This window comes from Microcaecilia unicolor, chromosome 4 (assembly GCF_901765095.1).
Source record: "Microcaecilia unicolor chromosome 4, aMicUni1.1, whole genome shotgun sequence".
NCBI classification, from domain to species: domain Eukaryota; kingdom Metazoa; phylum Chordata; class Amphibia; order Gymnophiona; family Siphonopidae; genus Microcaecilia; species Microcaecilia unicolor.
In genome coordinates this window covers 25,959,427-25,987,292 of record NC_044034.1, presented here as the reverse complement: position 1 = coordinate 25,987,292, position 27,866 = coordinate 25,959,427, and the positions used below count along the sequence as shown (strand labels likewise).

Below are 27,866 nucleotides of genomic sequence, written 5' to 3'. Positions count from 1 at the left end.
ACCAGAGCACAGTTTTATAATAGTCATAAGAACAAAAGCATTGCCACACTGGGATAGACCAAAGGTCCATCAAGCCCAGCATCCTGTTTCCAACAGTGGCCAATCCAGATTACAAGTACCTGGCAAGATCCCCAAACAGTAAACACATTTTCTGATGCTTATCCTAGAAATAAACAGTGGATTTTCCTCAAGTGCATTTTAATAATGGCTGATGGACTTTTCTTTTAGGAAGCTATCCAAACCTTTTTTTAAACCCCTTTAAGCTAATCGCTTTTACCACATTCTCTGGCAACAAATTCCAGAGTTTAATTACACATTGTGAAGAAATACTCTCTCCAATTCGTTTTAAATTTACTACTTTGTAGCTTCATTGTGTGCCCACTAGTCCTAGTATTTTTGGAAAAAGTAAACAAGTGATTCACATCTACCCGTTCCACTCATTATTTTATAGACTTTTATTATATTTCCCCTCAGCCATCTTTTCTCCAAGCTGAAGAGCCCTAGCCACTTTTGCCTTTCCTCATAGGGAAGTTGTCCAATCCCCTTTATCATTTTTGTCACCTTTCTCTGTACCTTTTCAAATTCCACTATATCTTTTTTTGAGATGTGGTGACCAGAACTGCACACAATATTCAAGGTGCAGTAGCACCATGGAGCGATACAAAGGCATTATAACATCTTCATTTTTGTTTTCTATTCCTTTCCTAATAATACCTAACATTCTATTTGCTTTACACATGGAAAAAAAACAGTAAAAAAAAAAATTACCACCTGTACAATATGTGCAGCTTTAAATTGTTCAAGAGAGCATGTGTGTATGCAAGCACAATGATTGACAAGTGGCACATCCTTAGCATCCATAACAGATCTGTCCAGAACCTGTGGGTTAATTCCATTAACCAGCTGATGGAGACAGAGAAACAACTAATTATGTGTGATTCGCCCCTCAAAGGCATCGTGCAGTATTTCTCTATCTCCATCCGATGGGTCAGACATGCAACTCCTGGGATGTTTCTGAGAAGCTTCTGACCTGGTTGGAGAACTAGGTGTCAGCTGAGCAGAGGGATACAGCGCTTGAGGTTTTAAGCTCCATTAAATAAGAGACCTGGAGCAGGGACGACATTTGGTTTAAGCTCCATTGACATTTGGAGGCATCTGGATTCTTCTCAACCACCCCCACCCCCCTTGGCCACCAATGTTTTCTTCTTTCCCCCCAGAAGGGATTTAAATAATTGGATGTGAAGTTGCCTCCTCAACTCAGAGCGCCGAGAGCTTCAAACTCTGCAGCATTTGATCCAGGTTACAATACCAATTAGAGGAAAACAGATGGGAGTTTGCACCCAAACTGCACGGAGGAATATTTTCCTATTTTTCATAGTACTGAGGGAGCGTGTGTGAACCAGCAGCAGACCTTATTTTAGAGCAACTAGGCCAAAGCACCAGCCTTTCCTTCCAGCTCAGCCCACATGCCGGAGGTAAATTTTCAGTGTGTAATTCTGGACACAGGCCTCAGCAGAAAAGGATAACTCAGAATTTAAATAGTTTAATTCTCTTGATATACCACACGTCTAAATTAATAGAGTGGTTCACAATAAAAACATAATAAAATTAGAAAAGAACACAATATAAAAGCATTGGCCAGACCCAAGTCACACTTCCTGAGTCAATCATATCATATCCTGCAGGCTCAGGGTGAAACCTAGCCAAGTCAGCTAATCAACCCAAATGCTTTTTTTTTTTTTTTTTTAATATGCTTTCAACTTCCCAATAAACTGCTTAAAAGACACTTTCTCCCTCAAAAGCTGAGGAAGCCTATTCCATAAAAATGGTGCTTGCATTCCCCATCTCCCCCCCCCCCCCCCCCCCCCCAATCCCCGAATCTGGTTTCTTTTTCTTCAGGCAAGCAGGATCCAACTGGGCAGGTGCAAAATGTGGAGGTTTAGTACCCAGTCAAAAGCAAAGCTGGAGAGGCTCCCCAGTTTGAGCTGAGGTCTGTGTGGTGCACATGGAATAAGACCTGGTGGCATTAAATTCATAAGCAAAGCATACTGGGCCCTTTATCTCCTTCCCCCAATCATGGCAGAGCCTGCACAGTTCCAGTCTTCTAAAGAGTTAATATTTCAGCACGTGGTGTCACTAGTTAGGGAAGCAACAGTGGGAAGAGACTGACAAATTGGCCCTCTGCCCCTCTTCACAAGTGAAGCTTCCCGGAGTGCCTTTAAGGCCAGATTAGGCATGTGATGTATGAAAAATTTCAGAAGCCTGAGAATAGTTAAACAAACAAAAAAATCCTGGGTGCCCTGCTTAAGCAGCACCTTCAGGTTCTGCTTGAGAGCTTCCCACCCTTAATCTGTGTCCCTAAAGGAAATAACCACACAATGCCTTTGGCAATATTTGGAATGCTAGACCATTCCACTGACTGGGGAAGGAGAAGGAGAAGACGGCCGCGCATGCGCGGTGCGCATCGGCGCGCGAGGACTAGCAAAGGCCTTTGCTAGTAAAGTTTTCCAATTGGAGGGGCTGCCGTGGACGTCACCCATCAGTGAGAACAAGCAGCCTGCTTGTCCTCGGCGAACCCACAGGTTCTGGACTAGTCTGGTGGGACTGAAGAGAAGAAAATATATCAGGTAAGACAATTTCTTCTTTTATATTCTTGTTACCGCTACACTCTCCCCCAAGTTCAACCAGAAAATAATAAAATTACATTGAATCTGATTTGGGGGTTCCTTCTTCTGCAAAACCGACCCAATGGTTGGAACAGCAGACAAAGTACCAGGGAAGAAAAGGATTCAAAACCAGCTTCTCCCAATAACACCCTTTGTGACTCTGGGCTATTGCCTCAGCTGCTTAAGGTTTTTTATAGTTTCCACAGTGGTTCCGTTACTATAAACGCCAGAACTGTAGTCCTTCCCCATCACAGGCTAGCAGGTGACTGGAAAGACTCCAGAAAGCTGACTTGTCTTCACTCATGTCAGCTGGTCTATAACTCTTCTGCAGAGACAAAACCCTTGGATTCTGCTTATAAGAAATATTGAATATTCTATCACATTTACAGTCCTACTAAAACCATTTCTGGCATCCAACCTGACCCCCATGGAAACTTCCTAGTGACTGTCACTACATTATCTAATACCTCGCATATCGATTTATTGTTTGGTAAGAGAAAGTGGGATGAATTCCCTCTAGTGGTGGAAGAGAATATTTATGCATTTGTGAAGAAAACCACAGGCAGCCAGAAAGATTCTGTTACTCCTCAAGTAGCAGCTCCATTTTTTAAATCAAATAACTGAGCACTGGTTGTCTTAAGTACAAGAGCAGCCTTGTCAGCAACCCAAATGTTTTGCTTTTAATTTTAGTGTGGTTTCTTTGCAGACGTCGACTAAGAAACATTCCCAGTCACCAAGAACACTGTCAGGTCGGCCTGAATACTTACTTTTCACATACACTGTGCTTCCACCCGGCAATACCACAACGTTGGAAGCAGGGCTGGCTGGTCTGGGGGATTTTACTGCTGCCACACTGCCACTTGGAACTGGCGTGGATGTTGGGGTGGATGTGGTGGTGGTATATGAATAACACACAACTACTAATATTGGAGAGGGAGAGAGAGGGGAAAAAAAAAGGATTAAATAATCAACATGCAACCATTTGCTCTATCCAACTATTTTACTTACACAATGGGGTCCTTTTACGAAACTGCGGCAAAAGGGGGCCTGCACTGGCGTTGGCACGTGTTTTTGACGCACATTGAGGCCCCCTTTTACCGCAGCAGTAGAAGGCAGGTCTTTGTTTTTTTTTTTCAAGAAATGGTCACGGGGCAAGTGAAGCACTTGCCACGTCACCATTTCAGAGGAGACCACTTACCGGTACCCACTGAGGTAGCGGTAAGGGCTCACGGGCTAACTGGATTAACGCCAGGTATGCACCAGCGCTATAAAAATTGAAATATTTTTGCAGCGCCGGAAATAGCATATGCTGGGGGAGGGAACTACCACTAGACTGCTGTGGTAGCCCGGCGGTAATTCCCTTTTAGCGAGCGTTAAGCCTCTTCGTAAAAAGGCCCCTATGTGAATTATAATGAAGCTCGAAAGTCTGTCTTCAGCTCTACTCGTTGGCTTTGTGAACAAACACAGACAGTTTGATTAAAATAGCCTGAAGTTATATTTTATGTTGCCCTGTTAGATGCTGTTAGCCACACAGGATTGTATGGATGGTTAGTTCTCCATCCCCCTATGATCTCTATATAACGAGATCCTGCTTCTCAAACTCAAGAGTGGGCATAATATTTTTCAAATGGGCAATGTACAAATGCAATACTTTTCACGTAGCTTTTGCAGCCCTCCTCTCTTAATTGGCAATTGAAAAAGATACAGGATTTAAGAGGAGACCCAGTAATTGCACTGCAGCCACATCTAATAGCTGGGATGGGGGTGGGGGGGGGGAGGCCATAGTTACTGTGTACTGTAGGGAGGCATAGCCTTGATGGGCTAGACTGAAGGAGGTGGTTACAAAAATGGAGCAAAATCATTTCAGCTCATGGCAGCACAGCTCCCACCGAGGCTGGTTCAAACTGAACTGGAAGGAAATACTAGGCCAAAAATATTTAAAAAGAAGCCACATCTGTAGAACATGATAAGAACTCTCAGATGGAGACCACCACCATAAGAGAAGAGGATGCTGAATCTCAACCAGCACGCACTAGCTGGCTTACTAAAAGCTGTATGTGGCATTACGATAAATCAATGTCTCTCTACATTTTATTTAACTGTTAACAAGCATACATTCCTTTCATCAACAAGTCAGATTGATCAATAAATATTCCTGTGGCACGGAAACAAAGAATCAAGACAATAGAAGACAAAGGCTGTAACTTAAAAAAGAGAGACTAATGGGCTCACTTCCTACCTGCTGGGAGACTGAGAAAATACTGAGGCTAGGGTCACATGACCAGGGCTCTTATTGGCTCGCTAGAGTCAGGTTTTTTTCTCAGTCTCCACCTTCTGGAAGGCGTGCACAAGCCATCAGTCCAATCCTGGGCCGGTCCGGAGGGATGCTAAGCAAATTTAATTTGCTTCTCGGCACTACTCTTTAGGTCTTAACTCCTCCCTTTCTTTTTTGGACCAATCGTATTCCTTTTTGTTTAGAAGGAAACTAAAAACATTGTACAGCTTTGAAAAACCTTCTTCCAAGCCCAGTCTATGGCTGTCCCTTCTACAGTTCTATATGTGTGTGAGACATGTTGGAGAGACCCAGTCCTGTAGTGTTTTTACAAGCTTTGCAGGATTCATTTTTAAAAGAAATTAAAGTTGCAAAGTCATTTTAAAAATTAAGATCCTCTAGTAATGTTGACTGCCAGTTTCTCCATTACTTCACAGAAACAATAAGCAAAAATCAAACCAAGTGTTGGCTCTGAAAGCAGCTGCTGTTTCCAAAGCTGCAGCCTCCTGTGATGCATCAACATTACAACTACAAATGAATACTTATTTCAAACAAATTCTGTGGGAGATCTCGGTAGAACTTAAGGGGCTGGAGAACAAATGCTTTTGCACTTTGCAAAATATGTTGTCATTTCCCACCTTCACATGTATAATTGTTCGACACGCCCAACGGCAACCCCCTACCCCCCAGGGCTCACCTTCTTTATTCGCTGTTTCTGCAGGGAGTGGCAGAGTGGCGTTGTGCTGGACAGCTGCATTTGCAACAGTATTGGCTGTTACTGTGAAAGCCGTCTGTGGTACCAGTCGGGGCATTAAAGGCACTAACCGACGACCTTCTATAGACCATCGTGAGGAGTTATTGGGACCAGACATACTGGATGAGAGTTGGAGTAGAGGGAGAAGAAAGGGGGGGAAAACCCAGATCATTCTGTGGTTGCTCCTTCATAAAATAATAAGAAACCAGTCATTCCAAGTGAAATACTAAACAAAATCAAACATATAAATGGCGAGTGACCGTACTCAACCGCAAATGCGCAGTAGAGACTTCCCTCTCTGTCCCACCCCCGCGTCAATATGTGATGACGGGGGCAGAACAGAGAGGGAAGCTGCGCGGAGGGAGGGAGGGAACCGCCGACATCGCTACCGCTCCCCCCCCCCAGGTCGCCGCTACCACTCCCCCCACCCGGAGTCGCCGCCGCCGCCACCCCTCCCGAGCACTCTCTTCGGTATTGAACTTACAACGCCGACACGCAGCAGGCAGATCAGCTGAGCTCCCGTCGGCCTTCCTTCCCTGCCTGTGTCCCGCCCTCGCCGACGTTATGTCACACGAGGGCGGGACACAGGCAGAGAAGGAAGGCCGACGGGAGCTCTGCTGATCTGCCTGCTGCGTTTCGGCGACGTAAGTTCAATAGCGAAGAGAGGGCCCGGCCCGGGTGGAGGGGTGGCGGCGGCGGCGACTCCGGGGGGGGGGGGGGGCTTGGAAAAACCCCATACTAGCCCATTTTAACGGGCTCAACGGCTAGTATATATATATATATATATATATATATATATATATATATATATATATATATACACACACTACTTCCTTTCCAAAAGAATCATTTTTTTAAATCCACTACAAATACATTCAGCATCTCATGTAGCTAACCTAAAATATTTTGTATTTGGGCGCTGTTTTTCAATCAAGCAATTTTACTGCAACATTCAAAAGTCACTGTATATGACTGGGTACATCAATGCAGTTTCCCTTCCTGATGTGCCTTTATAGATATTTTTGAAGCATACAGTCACCTCTTGGGTAGAAACTCTAAGGTCTGCTCTGCATGGTGGAGTTTTACAGGGGAGAAGAAAAAAATTAATAAATTATATTACTGCTACTATTCCACTTCAGCTATACTGTACCCGATGCTGCTTCACCTTCTTTAGTAGCTTCTCATTCTACTGTAAACCGCTCTGAAGCCATATTCTGGCACTTGGCGGTATATCAAGCTTTGTGAAATAAATAAAATAAACTGAGCTAAAACTGATCAAGCTCACAGAATAAGGTTTGAATTGATTACTGACTTAAAAGCATCTCCTGAGACTTCAAAGTGTGGGTTGAAAACCAGTGCTTTAGTAGAAGAAAGATTTTTACAGTTCATTTGTGGCTTGATATAACCTAACAGGCTGGTACCGAGAGGGAAAGGACGCTGTACAAGAGACACACGATGTGTGTCAATAGTAAGTCCAACTCTACAGAATCCAGTCTGCCATTCTTATGGACCTTTCTCCCTCTCTTTAAGGCTAGTGTTCCGGCTACCTGTGGCAGCATTACACATCCATTCTGCAAGCCAGCTTCTAAAGAAAACTTAAAAAAAAAAATCAATAGTTTTTTTCCTACTTTTCTGAACTTCCAGATCAATTGGAACCAACCTCAGCTGAACTATGGGCATCATGAAGTTTCAGTCACAATTTTTCCTGTTTTATATTTTGTTCCAACTTGCACTAACCCAGTCTTCTGCTATAGGCCATGTACTCAGTCTAGAATCATATGACCATGGACCCTAAAACTAGCCACTAGGTGTCACTATTGAACAAATGACAGATACCCAAGTCTTGACTAACTCAACCAAGGGAGAGGTCCTGTGCATGGCAGAGCACAGCACTACCACTAAGTCTACCCAAATCAATAGTCTTGACGACTCACTTATGCGCAATGGTTGTTAACAGCTCGTCATTAACTGCTCTTCGAACTTCTGCACGGTGGCGCTCTGTTGAAATGCTGACAACAGAACATAGAAGAGTTACAGAATACAATTCATAAGCTCTTTAACTTTTGAAGTACAACCTGCCAACACTGGTTCTGACCACGTACAGACAAGATGACATGTAGGTATACATAGCTGAAACTTGCAAACTGGATGAAAACCTTTGGCAAATTGGAGAAAGGAGCAGCAATGAGAATCAAGCAGGTGTTCACTTAGATCAGTGGTTCTCAACCCAATCCTTAGGACACACCTTAGCCAGTCAGGTTTTCAGAATACCCACCATGGATATGCATGAGAAGTTTACTGACAATGGAGATGGTCACGCAAATTTCTCTCATGCATATTCATGGTGGATATCCTCAAATCCTGAGTGCCTAGGTGTGTCTCGAGGTTGAGAACCCCTGACCTAGATTACTAAAACACAGACCCCTCAATATCTGAAGAGTATTTAATTCAGGAGTCAGGGTACCCGTGCAATCTTTCTAAATCTCATCTAAGATCGCATGCTACAAACATTCCCAAGTGTTGAACACCACATTTACGAGTCTTCTCTAAATTAGTTTGTGTTCATCCTGTAAGTTACAGGAGGAAGAAAATAAATGAGCCACTGAACACTGCTCGAAACCTAACAGTGCAGATAGCTAGCTGTTCAACATTCCTGCAAAGCTTGATGATTTAATTCTATCCAGCAGGGTTTCCCAGCCACCTGCTCCGATGCTGCTTACTCCTACCTACAGCAGAGCTGTTTTCTGTTAGTTGAGCTTTTGGCACTTTTAAGTGAATTTCAATTCCTTTTTTAACCAGTTAAGTATGAAAAGTACATTTTTGGGAACAAAATGAAGGTGCACACAAACAAAACAAATCTTACTGATTTCAGATTTTAATGTATTCGTGCCAATACAGGAGTAGCAAGAACAGAAAAAGGGTTAAAGAAAAGAAAGAAAGAAAGAAAGAAAGAAAGAAAGAAAGAAAGAAAGAAAATTAAAAGAATAAAGAAGGCCTGCCTGATAGGGAAGAAGGTGATCCTGAATGGGTGGATGACTGTAGACCCACCAGATTTTTGGCATTGGAGGAACAGATTTCATGACCTGCTACTGCATGAACGCCGGGCGGTGGGACCCTCGCAAAAGAAAAGAACACGTTTTTTGGAGGTCTGGGGGCCTTATGTTCAGTCCCTGTCCCCAAGTGCACGAAGTTTAGTACTAAATGGTTTTTAATTTTTTTTTTCTCTCTCTCTTTTTCCCTCTCCTTCTCTGTGGGGGCTTCATGGCTTGAGAATGGGGCTCAAAAGAAGAATGGGAGGTGATAAGACAAAATCCTCTCATTCGTTTTAAATTTCTAACACGGGCCCTCTACCAGTCCTTTGCAATAGGGGTATGCGGTCTTATAGTGTATAAGGCCAGGAGAGTTTGGTTATAGAATCATAATCGGTGTGCTCCTTGAGCTATTAAAGTATTGGGAGGGGGAGGGACTGTTCATACACGTCACAAAGTTTGTCAATGTGGTTAATGTCTGCTTTTGCTTAGTCTGCTTTGTTTAAGGTTTTCGATCCAATGTATATTGAACGTGTGGGAAGCACTCTTTGTTACATCATCAATAACACTTGTTGAAACGTAACTAGGGGGGGGGAAGGGTGGGGGGATAAAATGAAAAATTTGTATAGTGACTGGAGTTATGACATTGATAATTTGTAATGGTCTCTTTTCATATGTATCAGCTCTGTTACTATCAATAAAAAGATTTAAATAAAAAAAAATAAAAAAAAAAAGAATAAAGAAGGAAAAGAAGTGCTCATATGAACATCTTCTTGAATTAAGATGAAAATTACAACTGGCAGGAGGCATGAGACTGCTCTATTTCTGAATTTATAAGGCTAAAAAGGATTTTGTATTTGGCAAATAGGATTCCAACGAGACAGTCATGAGCTCCATCATCACAAGTAAAGTTAACAGAACAGTGCCCACCCGATAGGTATATTAAGCAACCTTACTCAATGAGCAGGACTGCAGAAAAGATCCCTTGACAGCAAGTAATATCTTCCCTCCCACCAGGCATCACAGAGTTTAAGCTTCATAATGTGAGCCACTTTATTCAACTGAAAAATAAATATTCTATAGTGCCCCATTTATCAGAGCGTGCAAAAGGTCACCACAGATACTCCCAGAACGCAGCAACACCTGCCACTGCAATCAGCCAGGAAGAACAGTGTGGCACCTATCCTCCACCTGGTTTACAAACAGCAGAATCTTAAAATCAGAAAGCACAGATTGCTAGTTAAACACATCTATTTCTACAGCCTACTATAAACCAAATGAAAATTTACCTGAGGACTTTGGACAGTTCTCCAAGTAGGTCCTTCTTATCCTTGTTGAGATCGCCCTGGGCACGCAGGGCGCTAATAACGCCAGCGTACGCCTCCAATTCTGGCAAGAAAAAGGAACTGTAAAATCAGTTTTTTTAAGCAGCATAAAACTACAAGACCAAAGCAAGAAAGTAAAATCTTTCCCGTTCAGATGCCTCTATAGCATCTTGGCGTCTGAAAGCTTCTTTAGAGTCTAACATGCACTTTCAACAAAATTGGTATTTTATTGTTCTGCCCTTGAACAGGCAAAAGTGTCTGCAGGCCTGATTTTCTTCTTTTAAAAGATGGGGTGGACCTGATCTGGTGGTCAATTTTTCGAGTGTGTGTGTGTAAGTTTAAACAAAAATATTGTGTATTCTGGTGCAATATATGACCGAGGGACATTACAACTGACTGTTCTTAGGTGGTTTTGGCCTTGATGTCAATCAAATGTGATAAGGCAGCAGATCAAGTGGTTTTGACCTTGCTTATATGATAGAAATAGATATTAGGCGTTCATTCTTTGAGAGTTCCGATATCATGGGGCTCATTTTTGAAAAAGAAAAACACCCAAAAAGCGGCACAAAGAGGCAGATTGATTCTTTCTGCCAAGACACCCATATCGCTATTTTCAAAACCTATTTTTTGAGACATTTTTCTATGCAGTGCATCCAAATCACAAGGGGGCATGTTGGGGGTGGGATATGAATGTTCCCAAAACTTGGACGGTTTTTCTGCCTTAATGGAACAAAGCAAAAATGTTAAGGGCTAAAAGGTAAACATTTTGGTCTAGATCTGTTTCAATCATGACCATGTCGCAAAAAGGTGCCCTAAATGACCAAGGGGTCCTTTTACTAAGGTGCGCTAACGGATTTAGCTCATGCTAAATGATAAGAAGCCCATTAAATTCCTATGGGCATCTTATTTTGCACATGCTAATTTGTTAGCACACCTTAGTAAGGCCCCCAAATGATCACTGGAGGGATTAAGACATGACCCCCCCTTACCCCCAGTGGTCAGTGACCTCCTCTCCCAATCTCCAAAGATGCAAAAGAAACAGTACATAACAGCTTGTATGACAGCTTCAGATGTTAAGGCCAGGCCTATAAGAGCAGCAAACAGGTGCACAGGGTAGACTAAATCTGTACAGTGCACTGCAGAGAAGGAAACCCAGGCCCATATCCCACTGCTACACTTGGTGGATTTTGGATGTCTCACACTTTCCACCACAAAAACCGGTTGACACTTGCAGCTATAAGGTGTACAGTTGGGTACAGCAGGTTTTTTATGGGTTTTGAATGGCTCACCATACGAGGGGTAACGGTGAGATGTGTACCTGGGACCTTTTATATTAAGTCCACTACAGTGCCCCCTAGGTTGCCCCACTGCTCTGCTGGGATGTCTCTGTAGCCTGTCTACTAAGAATGCTGCCCCCCCCCCCCAAAAAAAAAAAAAAAAAAAAAGCTTATTTTTATGCATTTTTCCTATGGACTTTTCTTTTTAATGGTCCAAAAAGATAGGCAGACTGAGAACAAAAACATCTAGCAAATGGCTACTTTGAAAACAAAAGGATACATGTTTTTCTGGTTCTAATGACCGCCACTCGATTTTTTGATGTCATCAAAAATTACTCTCCACATGTTTCATTGTGATTCAATGTGGTTGAATAAATGAAACACAGATTTTTTCGCATTTTACTAGGCATTTCACCCAGGCAGTGGAGACAGGGACTGTGTAGAGTTCAAGAAAGCATGGGACAGGCATGTGGGATCTCTTAGGGCAGTGGTCTCCAACACACTGTCCCAGTAGACAATTTTTGCAGCCCCATAACTAATACCTGAAAATGGAAAATTTTAATTTGCTCGCCAGAAGGATGCAGCAAAGTTAGTAGGCAGGTAGAGAAAAGGCCCCATGAAGCACCACTGGGTGTCTGCATGGTCACATTTGAATATGTGTGTGTGTGTGTATGCATGCATGTCAATGAGGCACATGCTACTCAGCGGAGCTTCGTGGGGCCTTTTCTGAAGCAGCCCTCCAAAGTTGCCTTCTGATACTACTGCTGCTGCTGTTGGGGGAGCTCGGCAGAGTCCATCTGTGCTGAGGAAGAGCCCTTGGCTGACCTGAATAGAAAGTATTAAAGCTCAATTAATTGAGGGGAGATCATGGGTAGGAGGGAGGTGCGGAAAAATGGATAAATGGTTGGTAGCAGGGATGGAGAGTCTGTTGTCAACTCACTAATCACATAGCACTAAACAGAAAATGCTGGACACAAACTATCAGAGCAAAAGTTATAAGAGTCTATGTGATTAGTGAGTTGACAACACACATACAAGTAGGACTCCTCATCTTGCATTCACTACTTGGTGTATTTATTGACCCCTGATGCAGACGCTTTTTTAGCGTCGAAACACGGCCTGTGTCGGGTCGTTATCTTTTATATAATAAAGACTGTTGGACTCGCGTCTCCAGTGGTGAATCGTCTATTAGTCTCTACTTTTGCCTTCTGTGTTTAAACAACCCATTCAGAATTCTCTCTCCTTTTTGTAACACACAGGACTGGATCAGCACCACTGCACCCCCAATGCCCTGGAAATGTACCAATTGCTCATGCTAACCACTAGGATTTCCACTATGCAGCCTAAAAGAAGGTAATACGTTGCACCACACCATCACAGGGACCTAAAGAACAGTAGCTCGTCAAAAGGAAAAATAGGTGGGGAGGGGAGGTATCTGCAATACACTGCACATTCACAGAAGAGACATCCAGGGACATGAACCAAAAAGTGTGTGTGTATGTGTGCGCGCGCACTTAGGCAAATCACTACTGTCCTGTGCTTTCCAGATCCCACTGGAAAACAAGGTGAGTCTTAATCAGAAATTCCTGGGTCACAAGTTTTTTTTTTAAATGATGAATTGATCCAAAACTTATGATTTATTCATCAATGTTCAGCACCACAGTGTGGACAGCTCCTGAACAGACGCTTTTAACATTCATAGCACTTCTTAAATTCACAGTACCCAAGAAAAGGGAAAATGACTAACAGCAGCTGGGTAGGATACTAAACAGTTTTAAATGTTAAATAAAAAGACTTAATTTTAATTATAGGTAGAACTTTAAAAGTTGTTTACAGTGGCTCCCAAAGAAAATACTTTGTCATATTAGACAAAGGTAATGTTGCACTTCTATTGTCTCTTGTCGATATTCAACTTGGTCGATCACTCCCTTTTATTATCTCGATTAGAAGATATTGGTCTTTTTAGGGTACTGTTGTCGCATCATTTGTCTCTTATCTCTCTCTGATCAGTCTTTCATAGTCTCCACTCCCAGATTTCCATTTTCATTGTGGAGTTCCCCAGGGCTCAGTTCTCTCATCTCTTCTATTTAATACTTTAAGTCCACTGGCATCTCTTTTGCAGGATTTTCAACATTTTGTTTCTTTAACTATGCCAATGATATTCTGCTAATCTACCCTACCACTTTTTGGGTCCCTGATCTTGTCCTCTGCATGTTGCTCTCTCTCTCTCTCTACCCTATGATTGGCTTTGTATCCACAAACTTGTTCTTAATACTACCAAGATCACTGCTTGTTGGATCACTGGTTTGCATTCGCCTCCTTCTATCCCATTAAAGTTTTTTGGCTATGACATTTTCTCTAGTGTCTTTTTTCCACTGTTTGGGAGTGATATTTGACTCAAAACTTTCATCTGAACATCAAATTTCCCGTGTAGTTAAACTAATTTTTTTTCCGGTGACACCGTTTGCTGTCAATTCATAAACTCCTACATTTTCCCTCTATGCATACTTTAATTCATTATTTCACATCTGGATTATTGTAATTCTGTAGATGCTGGTATCAATCAAACTCAATACAGTCTTCAGACCCTTCAGAATTCTGCTGCCCGTCTGCTTCTTAACGCCAAGAGATATGATCATGTCACTCCTGTTTCTTCAACTATACTGGCTTCCTATTTCCTTTCAGTCCTGGTTTAAGATTTTGGTCTTTATGTACAAAGTTTTACAATCTGGTAGTCGTCCCCCCCCCCCCCCCAAACATCTTTCCTCTGTTGTCATTCCATATACCTCAGCCCGTGCCCTTCACCCTTTAGCCGGCCATTGCCTTGTTCTCCTCTTACCTCCTTTTGCATAGTACGAATCCATTAGGTCTGATGCCTCCTATTTTCTGGCCCCTAAGTTGTGGAACGATCTTCCCCCCTTGCTTCATTCCAAATTCTCCCTCCCCAGATTTAAAGTATTTCTTTTAACTCATTTTTTCAATCTACTGTTCGGCACCACTCTAAGCCAGCCCCACCACCAGTAGGTCTGTGTGAAGGTAACAAGTTTTTATTTTAATTTTATTATATTTTATCCTTTTTATTGATTTATTTGTTGTGTAATTTGTCTTTCATGTTTTGACTTTTGATTTGTACGAATCTTTCCTATCATTTATGAAGTTCCTTTCTATCGGCTATTATTATTTGTAAACCGCTTTGATCTCAATGTAAACACGGTATATCAAGAAAAGAAATAAACAGGAACAACATGTATAGAATGTTTGTACGTTTGGGAAGCTTGCCAGGTGCCTTTGGCCTGGATTGGCCGCTATCGAGGACAGGATAGTGGGCTCGATGGACCCTTGGTCTTTTCCCAGTGTGGCATTACTTATGTACTGTGAGCCCTTAGTGGTAACTAAGTGTGTGAGTGCATGTGTGTCTTTTGATAGCCTCTGGTATGTTGTGTTAAAGTTAAAAATTACTGAATTTAATGAGCATTGGTGGGCAAAAAAAAAAATGCAACTACAACTAGAAATCAAGAAGATAGAGTCACAGGTGTTACTACAACCAGAGAGGCAGAAACCTATTTAACAGACTTAACTTCCAGCACTGCAGGAACACAGATAATGCAGACAAAACCTGTAATGGCATATATTGGCTACTTCATTCTTGGCTTTCTCAGTACTATTTAAGCTTCCTGTAATTCTGCATTTCCTCACTGACTTGATGCAAGGAGAACTCCTCCAGCAAGCTCATCACAAATGTACTGAGTTAATCTAAGAAGTGTCAGAGTAGCAGGGGATACAATTTTATATCTGTATTTTCATATTACAAAATGAACAAAATAATAATAATAATAATCAAAAAAATCATTACCCGCTCTTGCCTTCCAGTTCAGATCGGTTTACAGAACAAGAGACTGGTCAACACTCAGGAATTACAACATTTAAAACTATTTAAAAAAAACTTTCCTACCTCACTATCCACTTAATATTCAGAGTGGTTTACAGAATAAAAAAAATTGTATTCTTCAACTGTCTAACACTATACTGAATTCAGTATGTCATCACCGTGAATCAGACACTGCTTTATAATACAGACTAGTAAAAAAGGCCCGTTTCTGGAACGAATGAAACGGGCGCTAGCAAGGTTTTCCTGGGAGTGTGTATGTTTGAGAGAGAGAGAGCCAGAGTGAATGTGCGGGTGTGTGACAGAGTGAGACTGTCTGTGTGACAGTGTGTGTGTGAGAATGAGTGTGTGTGACAGGGCCTCCTCCCCTGTTCCTAATGCCCCTCACCCCGTTCCCTCCCCTCCTTTTCCTCCTCCTTCCCACACTTTCAGTTCCTTAAGGCTATGTACCCCCGTGGCCCTAACGCCCAGTATCCGGATACCCCAGCGCTTTCCTCCTCACCCCTCCCCCAAGATGTAATACTTTCACGTCCTTCATTTTTTTTTAAAGTGTCCTATCTACCCTGTGTACAAATGCCCGGCATTCAGATTGTGTTCCTCTCATAAATTTTCATTTCTTTCATTCATTCAGAACTTGCCCCCCCCCCCCCCCCCCCGAACACTTTTGGTTCCTTCAGTCTTTTAAAACTGTCCTATGTACCCTGTGTGCTAATGGCCAGCATTGAGATTGTTTTCCTGTCCCAAATTTGCATGTCTTTCAGTCATTGACAACTCCCCCCCCCCCCCTTCTCCAGTTTAACACTTTTGTTTCCTTCAGTCTTTTAAAACTCTCCTATCTACCCTGTGTCCTAATGGCCAGCATTCAGATTGTTTTCTTTTCCCAAATGTTCAAGTCTTTCAGTCGTTCAGAACTCCCCCCTCCCCCCATTTAACACTTTCGGTTCCTTCAGTCTTTTAAAACTCTCCTATGAACCCTGTGTCCTAATGGCCAGCACTCAGATTGTTTTGCTTTGCCAAATTGTCTGTCACTGAGGTCAGTGCTTGCCTGCCTAGCAGCCCACTTCCGGCAGGCACGGTCCCAAGCACATCCTGTTGGAGGTGAGAATTATTATATAGGAGGATGTCTAATGGGACACATGCCACAGGCGAAATGAGTTTCACAATCTCCATCTACTTTAAAATGTACAATCAAAGTTTTACCATGAAACTGCATAAAACCTGAAATCCATCAGAAGGCCACAAACTGCTGAGCAGCTTTGTATCTTCTTTCGTAATGGGCAACCCTCTAATACAGTGCTCAACCCAGTCAGTTGAGTTTTCAGGAAATCCATAATGAATGTGTGTGATAGATTTGCATACCAAGGAGGCAGTGTATGCAGATTCACTGTAGAGATCCAGAAAACCTGCCTGGCTGGATATGCCCTGAGGATTGGGTTAAGAACCTTTGCTCTAATATATCACAGAGGCCATGGAACTGTCAACACTTATTATTTGGTTTACTGGGATTTAATACTGTAGCTTATTTTGAATGTACAGGGGTTTCTAATAGAGAGGGCAGAGTTGTGAATTAAGAACAAAAACCTTGCTGTGAAAAGAACTCCTACTGGCTGCTTCCCAAGACCTAATCACACTGCACAGAGGGCTGGAAAAAAATATTTTTGAAATCTTGGATGCCAGCCAAAACCTTCAGCAGCCAGAGAACGCTATACACCTTTTTATTGCTTTGCTTGCTTTTCATGTGCTTCCTTTTTCTATTTTGTTTGGTCTTATGTCCTGCTCCTTTTTTTTTGCTTTTTATAGTTCTTCTGTGTGCATGAGTATGAGACTGGGAGGTAGGGAAGGGAGGTAATTATTTTTTGGGAGTTTTTTTTTTTTTTTTTTTTTTGAACTTCCCTTTCTCCAGTCTGTTCAACAAACTCCCTCTTTCCCCCACTTAACTTCACATTCCAATCACTACAGGGGAGAAGATTCTTCCTCTAAGTGGGCTGCTGTCAAATAATAGAAACTAAACTATAATGACCCATGCAATGAGGCACCAGGAGATTTTTCTTGCCTTCAGGTAACAATGGCTGTGACCTTTTAAATCTACAAAATATCAATGAGAACACCTCAATGCCAACTTAGAAATCACATGATTAGCTGAATTAGCTTTTAAGTCTTGCAAGCTGATGAGGGGTGGAAATTTTTATTGAAAAGATTCTTAGAAGTTCCATGGCAATTTTTGTTGCTCTTGGTTTTGTATTTTTATGTTCTTTCCCTATTCCTCTCTTTTTGGGGGCTCAGCAGATGATGTAAGCTTCAGTCTCCACTGCTCTAACTCATGCCCTCTACTGATACAACTCCACTTTCCATCCTGGGTAGCTGTTTCTGTACCCAGTGCCTGCTGCCACAAAAGCTCCACTCTCTGCCCCAGATGAACACCTGTCCCTGGAGCACCCTCTTCCACTTTGCAGCCCAAGTGCATTCTGTGGCAGCAAGCAACACATTTTAGGTGTCTGTGCATCATAGAAACATAGTAGATGACGCGAGAAAGACCTGTACGGTCCATCCAGTCTGCCCAACAAGATAAACTCATATGTGTTACTTTATGTGTATACCTGACTGATTTGTATCTGCCATTTTCAGGGCACAGACCGTAGAAGTCTGCCCAGCACTAGCCCTGCCTCCCATCACCGGCTCTGCCACCCAATCTCCGCTAAGCTTCTGAGGATTCATTCCTTCTGAACAGGATTCCTTTATGTTTATCCCACGCATTTTTGAATTCCGTTACCGTTTTCCTCTCCACCACCTCCTGCGGGAGGGAATTTTAAGTATCCTGCTGCATAGGTTTTTACCAGCATTAACTATGTTTTCTAGACCTGGACAATGTTAATAGTCCAAATAAGTGATATCCCTTTAACCTAATTCTCTAACTAGGGAAATTAACTGCTAGAAAATATTCTGTGCATTGATGATAGCTTAACTTTTTTTTTTAATCAGCAATATTCCTCCCCCCCCCCCCAAAAAAAAAAACCCTCATGCATGCATTTGTATAAAAAGAATATACTGCATGTGCCTATATACTCCACCAACTACTATGACAATCTTCTGTAGCCATTCCTGCCCTTAGTAAAGAAATGGGGCAATAAAGAGGACCATGACCTGGCACTTTCCTCCAGCTCCCTTGCACTTTCAACTCATTTGGAAATGAAAGATCGGATCTACGCCATGAGTCTTATCAGGATTCCTCCCCCCCCCCCCAAAAAAAAAAAAAATATATATCTAGACTGCTCATTACAGTGACAATCCTGAGCTAGGGGGTCACAGCTTCTTTCAGAAGTCTGCAATAATGGACCCTGAATCTGCTCAACTGGTCTCACCCTCATCGTCAAGAGCTTTGAACACTATCCCTAGCAAACAAAGTAAAACCACAGAACTTCTCACCTGAGCCACTGGGCCAGCCTGCTGCCAGTTCTAAGCAACATTCTTTAGCACACAATGTTTCTACAGAAGGAAAACCAAGATCTTAGGCTCCCAAAGGAAGAACTGACATTTCTAAGCATGTTTCACAGCCAATAACCACAACACAATTTCCATACTATGCCCAATTTCTAAGGAAAATGAAAGTGGAAAGATCTTAAGCCAATTAATTACATTTTGTACTGAACTTACAAAACTTGTGCAAATATAAGTGAAGTGACGTGAGCTCTGTTCATGTGCCAAGAATTTTATTTGCCCTAGAAGAATCTGGGACTGTGTTTGCTGAGTGGCTTCATGGGTAAAGCACTGCCCTTTGATTCATTAGAAGGCCTACATCCGTAGACTCCCAGGTAACCTGGGGCGAAAAAGACTTAATCTGGCCTTTTCTGTCAAATGCTTTTTAAAACATTCTTTTATTATCTTTTCCATTGGCTAAACAACCTTCATGATACAATAACCAATTACTTTTTTTTTTAGTAACTTTATGGCCTCTATAGTTATTCAAACACATTTACAACTCTAAATACATTTTTTTCTTTGTTTTAAATCTGCACATACTCTAAGAACTGATCTGTTAATTCAGATGTTCTATGCTAGACGATTCTAGAACCCAGTCTACAGTTTTCCTAATTCAGCCCAAATTCTTTCTGGTCTTTACTCATGGTTCCTGGAGTTTTTGGGTTTGATTTCTTTTTTTCTTTTTTTTTTTTTTAAACACTGTTCTTGAATACTACCCCTCCTAAAGCCAAACACAAATGCTTAAAATCTTGCCTATTTTTTTCATTCTGTCTCATTACAGGGAAATCACAGGCAGGTCAGAATTTAGCCATCTTAGTGAAGAGCTTTTCAGCCATCTCCAGGAGGCTCACCTAGCCTGTTCATTTTTCAAGATTACCACAAAGAATATGCATGAGAGTTATAAGCGTATAAAAATCTCTCTAATGCAGGGGTGGGCAACTTCAGTCCTTGAGGGCCGCAAACGGATAGGGTTTTCAGGATATCCCTAATAAATGTGTGTGAGATCTATTTGCATACAGTGGAGGCAGTGCAAGCAAATCGATCTCATGCATTTTCATTGTGGAAATCCTGAAAACCCAAATGAGCTGAGACCATCGAGGACCGAGGCCCACTCAAGCTCTAATGTTTTGTGGTAATCCTGAAAACCCAACCTGCAAAGTGTGCCCCCAGGATGATTCCCCTTCATGGGATTCTTTTTGCCAATGTCATTAAGAAATAGCGCTATATCTTGATAACACTCCATAACTGATATTTTTCCCCTACACTTAGCAATGAAGCCCCCAAAACTGTATATACAGGGAAATAGCTACAAGTATATAACTCACCTTGAAACACAACTGAAAAGGTGTCAACTACATCCAGATAATTATAATCTATGCTTGTCATCTTAAGAATGTCAAATTTTAAGCGCTAAAAGGTTTAATAGCCAAAGCAAAAATCAAAGGCCGTGTTGCCTTAATTTATGGTTTAAAGCATCTCTCCTCCCACCCCCTCCATTCTGGGCCTACATATTATGCAGCAATTCCAATGCATGCATGTTAACTGATCACATATCATGCACAAATATTAATTGTACACCAATCTTTTCAAACTGTTGAGAAATTCTAGATGGGCTGGCCTATGTGTTAACCAACGGTTGGGCAACCGGGCTCTGTCCACCCATCCTAACAGCAGCTGCATCCCCTGTATCACATAAGTATTGCCATACTGGGACAGAACAAAGTCCATCAAGACCAGCATCCTGTTTCCAACTGTGGTCAATCCAGGTCACAAATACCTGGCAAGATCCCAACAAAGTACAAAACATTTTATACTGCTTATCCCAGAAATAAGCAGTGGATTTTCCCCGTCCAATTTAATAATGGTCTATGGATTTTTCCTTTAAAAAGCAATCCAACCCTTTTTTAAACTCTGCTAAGCTAACCACCTTTACCACATTCTCTGGCAATGAATTCCAGAGTTTAATTACACGTTGAGAGAAGAAAAATTTTCTCCGTTGTTTTAAATTTACTACTTCGTAGCTTCATTGCATGCCCCCTAGTCCTAGTATTTTTGGAAAGTGTAAACAGACGCATCACGTTTACCCATTCCACTCCACTCATTATTTTATAGACCCCTCCCTAGCCACCCAAGGTAGGCCTCCCTGGGTTAACTTTTACAAGCCCCAGAACTCACGGCAGCCATTTTAAAGACCAGAATTGCTCATGCCCTGAACTTTCCACTTGACCACTAATGCTTGTAAAGGTAGACCTGGGGGGGGGGGGGGGGGAGTCTCTGTATTATCTGACTCTTAGGTCATCTGACAATCGGTCCCAATTAAAGTCGGATAAATCAAGACTCTACTGTACTGATAAACTCAGACGGGCTGCTCTACAAATAGACTTCCATGAACTGTTTTAGTGAATCCATATCCAATCTGACTTTGAATACCCTGAAAACCAGATTAGTTGTGGACTCACCAGGAAAAATACAAGAATCCCTATTACATGAGATCTATAATTAGTTAAAACATAAAATCAGAAGCCCTAAATACCAATAAATCACCACTAATGCAACAACAACAAAAAATATATAAGGGAAATACAACAACCACCACCACCACCCCCAACCCCCGGGACCTAAATCTTTCACTCTGTTTTTGTGCTTATTCCACACTAATGCCTGCTTAGCTACACAAATTATGTATTTGATTTCACAGGAAAAAAGGGTACCTGCATAGAAAATACACCTATACACACTAACGTTCAAAAGAACCCTTAACTAGCTGCAGGATAAACATCTAAAATTTACAAACTTTGAATACATCTAAGATTAGAAGCTCTATTTTTTATTCCATTTTTGATCCATGAAACTTACAAATAAACATTCATAAAATAGCATACAATGTCAGCTATAACATTGCAATTGGCAAAACATGAGTTACTTCAGATTTATCCCAGGCGAGGTCACGTCTGACCCTATTGACAACATTTGGCTGTTCCTAGGGCATAGAAGTTAATAGATTATGATTTTGTAATGCAATATTAGGCCTCATTGCACCAGAAATTAAAAATATGTTTTATATATATTTCCATACATTTAAAAACAAGAAATAACTATTGCAAAGTCCTCAAAAGAATACAGAAAACAGTTTATGGAATAACAATGCCATAAAATAATTGATATACAGTATATTTGCTTTAAAAGAAAGTTTCACTTTTTCAGTTCCCTGGCTACATTTCTCTATTAGTGGCCTTACTTCCAGAAGAAATAACCAGCAAACAAAGAAATAAAAAGGATGGGGAGGGATCAGTAATGCTACTTTATCAGTTATCAATATGAACTAATCTGAAAAAGTCAACCCAATTCTGGAAGATACATTTGTCATAAAGACATATACGAGTAGGAGTCCAGATGAGTGCTCCCACTATAACCCCTATGAAGCGAAGCTTACAGAAGCAAGGGGCCCTTTTACTAACACACGCTGAAAATGTCCTGTGGTAGTGTAGACGCGCGTTTTGGGCGCATGCATAATTATTTTTTCAGCGCACCTGTAAAAAAATAACTTTTTAAAATTTTTGCCAAAAATGAAAGTGCGGCAAAATGAAAATTGCCACGCATCCATTTTGAGTCTGGGACTTTACCGCCAGCCGCTGACCTTGTGGCAAGGTCTCAGGCGGTAATGGTTTACGCGTGTAAAATGTGGATTACCACCTGCGCGCCAAAAAATAAAAATATTTTCTGGCGCAAGTAAAAAATGAAATTACCAGGCGGTAATTTGGAATTGCCACACGTTAGGCGCTTACACAGCTTAGTAAAAGGGCCCCTGAATATCCCAAGAGGACAGAAGCAATATAGCAGACTGAAATACCCCCAAAACAAATACTATATAAGCAAACATTTTCCAGTGGCGAACGTTCTAGAAAAGGTTTTAGAATGAAGCTGAACAGGGGAAGACCCAGAAGTAACATAAGAATCTCTCTCTACAAAGAAAAAAAAATTATAAACACCACTCACAACTGACACTGTAGAGGCAACATCAAATAGAATTTTTTTTTAAAGCATGAAATAAACATAAAGCATACTTCCACTTCTCAACAGCTAAGCAATCACCTTTTCTATATTGCCTTCAAGTGCTTTTTTTAATATGCTTTTTTAGACATAAGGTTTTATTAAAATCTTGTAAAAAAGGCCAGTTTCTGATAGAAATGAAACGGGCGCTAGCAAGGTTTTCCTCGCAATTGCAGCTTGGCCTCCTGCCTCCCTCCCTGTCAAAAATATTTTACTTGAAATAGGAAAAAAAGTTCCAATTCTCAAACATAACTCAAATGATTTATCTGATTTTGAGCAACTTAAGACACTAAGGGCCCTGTTTACTAAGGCACATTAGCATTTTTAATGCACCAACAATTAGCACGTGCACTAACTGTGTAGGTACCTATAGGGATACTGTAGGCATGCACACAGTTAACGCACTTACATGGTTAACGCACTTCTACGCGGCTTAGTAAACAGGGATGCTGGCTGATAGACTGTTCTATTAGAGATATTACTTGGAACTTCCATGAGATGGGATAAGCCACATTTTATGTAATTAAAAAGAGAACTAAGGATTTTGAAAAGCTCTGAGCAGGTAATTTAAATAAGCAAGCTGCAAACAGAACCAAGTGAAAACCACAAGTGTGAGTTGCTATTACTAATGGCTTCTATCTTTTGATAAATTAACTAGAATTATTTAAGCATGATCCATCATGTCACCTACACTGACAAGGAAAGTCCAGGGATACATGGATTTCCTTCTCTTCTCTCATATTTTATGAGAAGCCCCAAAACATCCTAGAATTTCTTTAATGGCAAGTCAGTAGAGCTACTAAAGAGAAGAGAATCAGAATATACTGAACAAATACCCCACTTGGTGAAACTGCGATTTAAGTGTTTGATATGCCAGGGGTCCATAAGGTTTAAGGCGTATTAATTTATATTCTACCTATACCTAAAAAGAGTGCATAAAACATAGACAAGCATAAAAATGACAAGTCAAAGTAAAACAGACAAAAATAAATAATCTGTGTTGCCAAGGAGATCATAACAGTCGACAAAACCAAAATAACACAATTAGCCACAATTAAAATCGCCATCACCCATTCAGCCCACCTACCTGCCCCCAAAAACATAGTCCCCATAATCCTTTCATGAACAGCTGACCCAACTTGTCCCCAAACTCCACGTTGCAGAACAGCCAGGCCTTCACAGCGTTCCAGAAAACCAAGGCAATCTGGCTCCTGCACAATCTCAAATAGAATCCAGACCCGTAAACGTAGGAGGCCACCTCCATCCAAAAAAAAAAAAATCAATGGGGGAAACTAGACACACGCACACATCTCTGACAGAGAGAGAGAGGCCTGCAAGGACTTGAAAGCTCATGTACTCAGCAGCACCAGTTATCTCGATCCTTCAATCCAGACCCCCCCCCCCCAAACCAGTAAAGGCTGCCAGATCACCAAATAAGCTGTGAAGCTCTTCCTTCCAGTAAGCTTAACGATCCCATTCAGTAGAACCATCCCCACAGCAGCAGCAGCACACGTAGGCAGGGTTTCAGTCTTTGATCTTGAAGAGCTGCCCTGGGCCCTGCTGCCTTCGCAGCATTAGCAGCCCCGGTGAACACAAGGGGGAGTGTGGGGGGGAGGGGAAGCTCAGCACCGTACCCAGTTTGCGGAGAATCCTCTTGCACTCATCCCTGCTGAGGTCCAAGAGCGTCGGCCACACAACAGGCATCCTGTCCGTCTGCCCACGGCGCTCGCCCTCCCTGCAAGGGGAAAGAGCAGGCCGAACGGTTAGCCAAGGTTGAAGGAACCGGAGACAGCCTCCCTCCCCCCCCGGGCCACAGGAACCCAAGCGCTCCGGTCCCTCTACAGCTTGCAAAGGAGCAATACAACAACCCCTCCCCCCCCTCGGCAAAGGAAATGTAGCCCCTCAGAAAACCACCAACCCCGCCCCCCTCCCCGCAAAGAAAATACAAAATAAACAAAGGGGGGGGAGGGGGAGTCCGTTATACTGCCGTAGCGGTCAGTGCAAAGGAGGGAAGCCTTCAGTCAGGAACGAGAGAGAAACCAAGACACTGCACGAGAAAGAAGGAACCCGGAAGGAGGAAGGCGGCAGAGCGCGTTGTTGACGTTCCGACCCACCTCCCCGCCGAGACCCCACCATCCACGGCAGCGGGTAGTAGCCACCACCACCACCACCACACAAGCCCGATTTGTTTGAGTCCAGCCTCGGTTTCAAGATGGCGCAAATCGCACCGCGCAGGCGCGCGCCCAGGCTACTGGGAGTCGTAGTCGCAACGCGGGGCTCTCTGTCTTCTTGGTTGGGGCGAGAGAATGTTTGTTTTTGTTGTGGGCCCGGGAGGACGTGGTGACGCTGGTGACGTGATGATGGGAGCCGAGAAAGGACAATGTTGGTGTTTGTGTGTGTGTGTTTCCCCCCCCCCCCCCCACTCCCCCGTTCGTTTTGTCTGCAGCACCTCTTGGTATTTGCAGGCGGCTGGTGGACTGATAACGTAGCGCGCGCATCGCCTTCCCCGCCGGCCACTTCTTCCTGTCAGCAGATGTCGCGCGCACGGTTAGGGTTCAAATTGTACGTTTAAGTACATGAAACAAAAAAAAAAAATCCTTCAATGGCTTGGAAAAATAACACAGTGAAAGGATGACAGACTAATAATAGAAACGTGCGTATAGATTAGAATGGAGAAGTAGCTGAAGCAGCCGCATAAGAAAAGCAGAAATGCAAATCCCACTGATGCTCCTGTGATCTTGGGCAAGTCTTTGGTATTTTGTACCTTCCGGGGACAGAAAAATACCAACGAAAGAGGCATACAAAGTAAAAACAAAAAAAACTATGACTACTACCGATTAATCATTTACATAGAACTGGCAGCTTGTCCCTTGCTCTCTGGAACTCAATCTAGTCAGAGTGTTTCTGGACAACTGCAAGGTCGTAAAGTACTAGTGTAATGCTATAGTAGATCACAGATGTTCTCTGACTTTCTCCTTTCACCTATTTACGATTTGGCAGCCTCTGTGCCTTTATTTATTTCCTTTTATTTAAGGGAAAGGGAAATAGGGCTTGATATACCGCCTTTCTGAGGCTTTTGCAACTACATTCAAAGCGGTTTACGTATATTCAGGTACTTATTTTGTACCAGGGGCAATGGAGGGTTAAGTGACTTGCCCAGAGTAACAAGGAGCTGCAGTGGGAATCGAACTCACTTCCCCAGGATCAAAGTCCAGTGCATTAATCACTAGGCTACTCCTCCACTCCACATTTACCAGATTTATAGCAGTAAAATTAATACAGATAGATAACAATTTATTTTTATTTATTTTATTTCCATTTTATTCACCCCTTCTTTCAGTAGTAGCTCAAGGTGAGTTACATTCAAGCAGGGGCATAGCCAGACTTCGGCGGGAGGGGGGGTCCAGAGCCCAAGGTGAGGGGGCACATTTTGCCCCCCCCCCCCCCCCCCGCCGGGTGACACCGACCCCCTCCCCCTGCCATTGGACAGAAAACAGAGGGTAGGGTTCAATGGTTATTTTTCTCAATGGAAGAGGGGGATCGGCAATGGCAGCGGCTGGGAGGAGGGGGATCGGCAATGGCGGCAGCGGGGGGGCTATAATGTGCCCCCTCACTCTGGCCTGGCCCCCCTACCGCCGCAGTTCAGATACGCCCCTGGTGAGCCCTCTGTTATATTCTTTCCTCTGTTAGGCCTGTTCCTAAGGGCTAGGCCTAAGGCCTGTACTTTGCTCAGTTTGGTTCTCACACGTAACATACAATACTGCTTTCTCAGGAGCTGAGAACATACACTTCAGGGATACACATTTTGCTGACTTTGCTGGAGCTGAGACTAGGCTTTTCATATAAACTGGATATAATGATGTAACCTTGGGACACAGTGAGCCTAGCAGTGGCGTACCAAGTGGGGGCGGTCCACCCCGGGTGCATGCCGCTGGGGGGGTGCCGCGCGCCGGTCAGCGTCGTTTGTTTCCATGCTCCCTCTGCCTCGGAACAGGAACCTGTTCCGGGGCAGAGGGAGCATGGAAACAAACAAAGCTGACCGGCGCGCAGCACCCCCCCCCCAGCGGCGTGCACCCGGAGAGGGGTTCTTTCGCCGGGGTGGGGGGGTGTCCGTTCGCCGGGGGGTCACACTGCATGGGGAGGGGTGCTGCACCCAGGGGGCGGGGCGCATCGGCGATCCGCCCCGGGTGTCAGCGCCCTTCGGAACGCCACTGGAGCCTAGAATGTTTCAGTTTTTGGGTGAGGGGACACAAGGGTGTTGTTCTATGTATTTTTTTTTTGCTCTCTGACTAACTGCACGCAGAACTGATAAGTAATTAGCCAATGGCTACCGACTTTGCACATGAATTCCCATCAGGAGAGACTGATAGAATACAGGAACAATCCATATATGGTATAGGGCTACCTAATGGTTCTAGTTTATGGGAAATCACATGATTTGGGAGAAACAGAACTTATGACAGTATATATGTGATTACTGAGAGGTGTGAGCTAAGCAGATTTTGTTAGGCAGTTTTTGCGTCTCGCTTTTCTATGACAACCTGCTCCAGAGAGAGAATAATTTATTTTGTATCTGACTTAGGGATATACCAATAAAGATTTATTGCTGGTTACGCCAAAACACCTAAGTCTGTTTCTCCCTCTTATTTTTCCCAGTCCCCGAGGCTGAGGTATTTCCCTCCTCCCACGGGACAAGGGATGAAGGGAATAATAATATACACCTCCAAAACCCACCACAAACCCACTGTACCCACATCTAGGTGCCCCCCTTCACCGGTAAGGGCTATGGTAGTGGTGTACAGTTGTGGGTAGTGGGTTTTAGGGGGGGTTTGGGGGGCTCAGTACACAAGGTAAGGGAGCTATGTTCCTGGAAGCATTTTATAAAGTCCACTGTAGTGCCCCCTAGGGTGCCCGGTTGGTGTCCTGGCATGTCAGGGGGACCAGTGCACTACAAATGCTGGCTCCTCCCACGACCAAAGGGCTTGCATTTGGTCGTTTCTGAGATGGGCGTTCTTTGTTTCCATTATCGCCGAAAATCAGAAATGACCAAGTCTAGGGACGACCATCTCTAAAGACGACCTAAATTTCAAGATTTGGGCGTCCCTGACCGTATTATCGAAATGAAAAATG

At 42.9% G+C, this 27,866-nt stretch overlaps 1 protein-coding gene across 7 annotated transcripts in view; it reads right to left on the bottom strand.

Annotated features, from left to right (window-relative positions):
• EMSY (EMSY transcriptional repressor, BRCA2 interacting) overlaps positions 1–24,924 on the bottom strand; it is a 123,776-nt gene extending 98,852 nt beyond the window's left edge. For 5 of the 7 annotated variants that reach the window (XM_030200048.1, XM_030200054.1, XM_030200050.1 and 2 more), the window contains exons 1-6: positions 24,851–24,924; positions 24,371–24,471; positions 10,011–10,110; positions 7,627–7,701; positions 5,636–5,811; positions 3,434–3,586 (exon numbers count right to left, since the gene is read on the bottom strand). In XM_030200048.1, coding sequence (XP_030055908.1) covers positions 3,434–3,586; positions 5,636–5,811; positions 7,627–7,701; positions 10,011–10,110; positions 24,371–24,440 — 574 coding nt within the window. In that variant the 5' untranslated portion in view covers positions 24,441–24,471; positions 24,851–24,924. The remainder of the gene's footprint in view (positions 1–3,433; positions 3,587–5,635; positions 5,812–7,626; positions 7,702–10,010; positions 10,111–24,370; positions 24,472–24,850) is intronic. The other 2 variants (XM_030200049.1, XM_030200053.1) reach the window with 1 other exon arrangement.
• Positions 24,925–27,866: the final 2,942 nt, after the last annotated feature.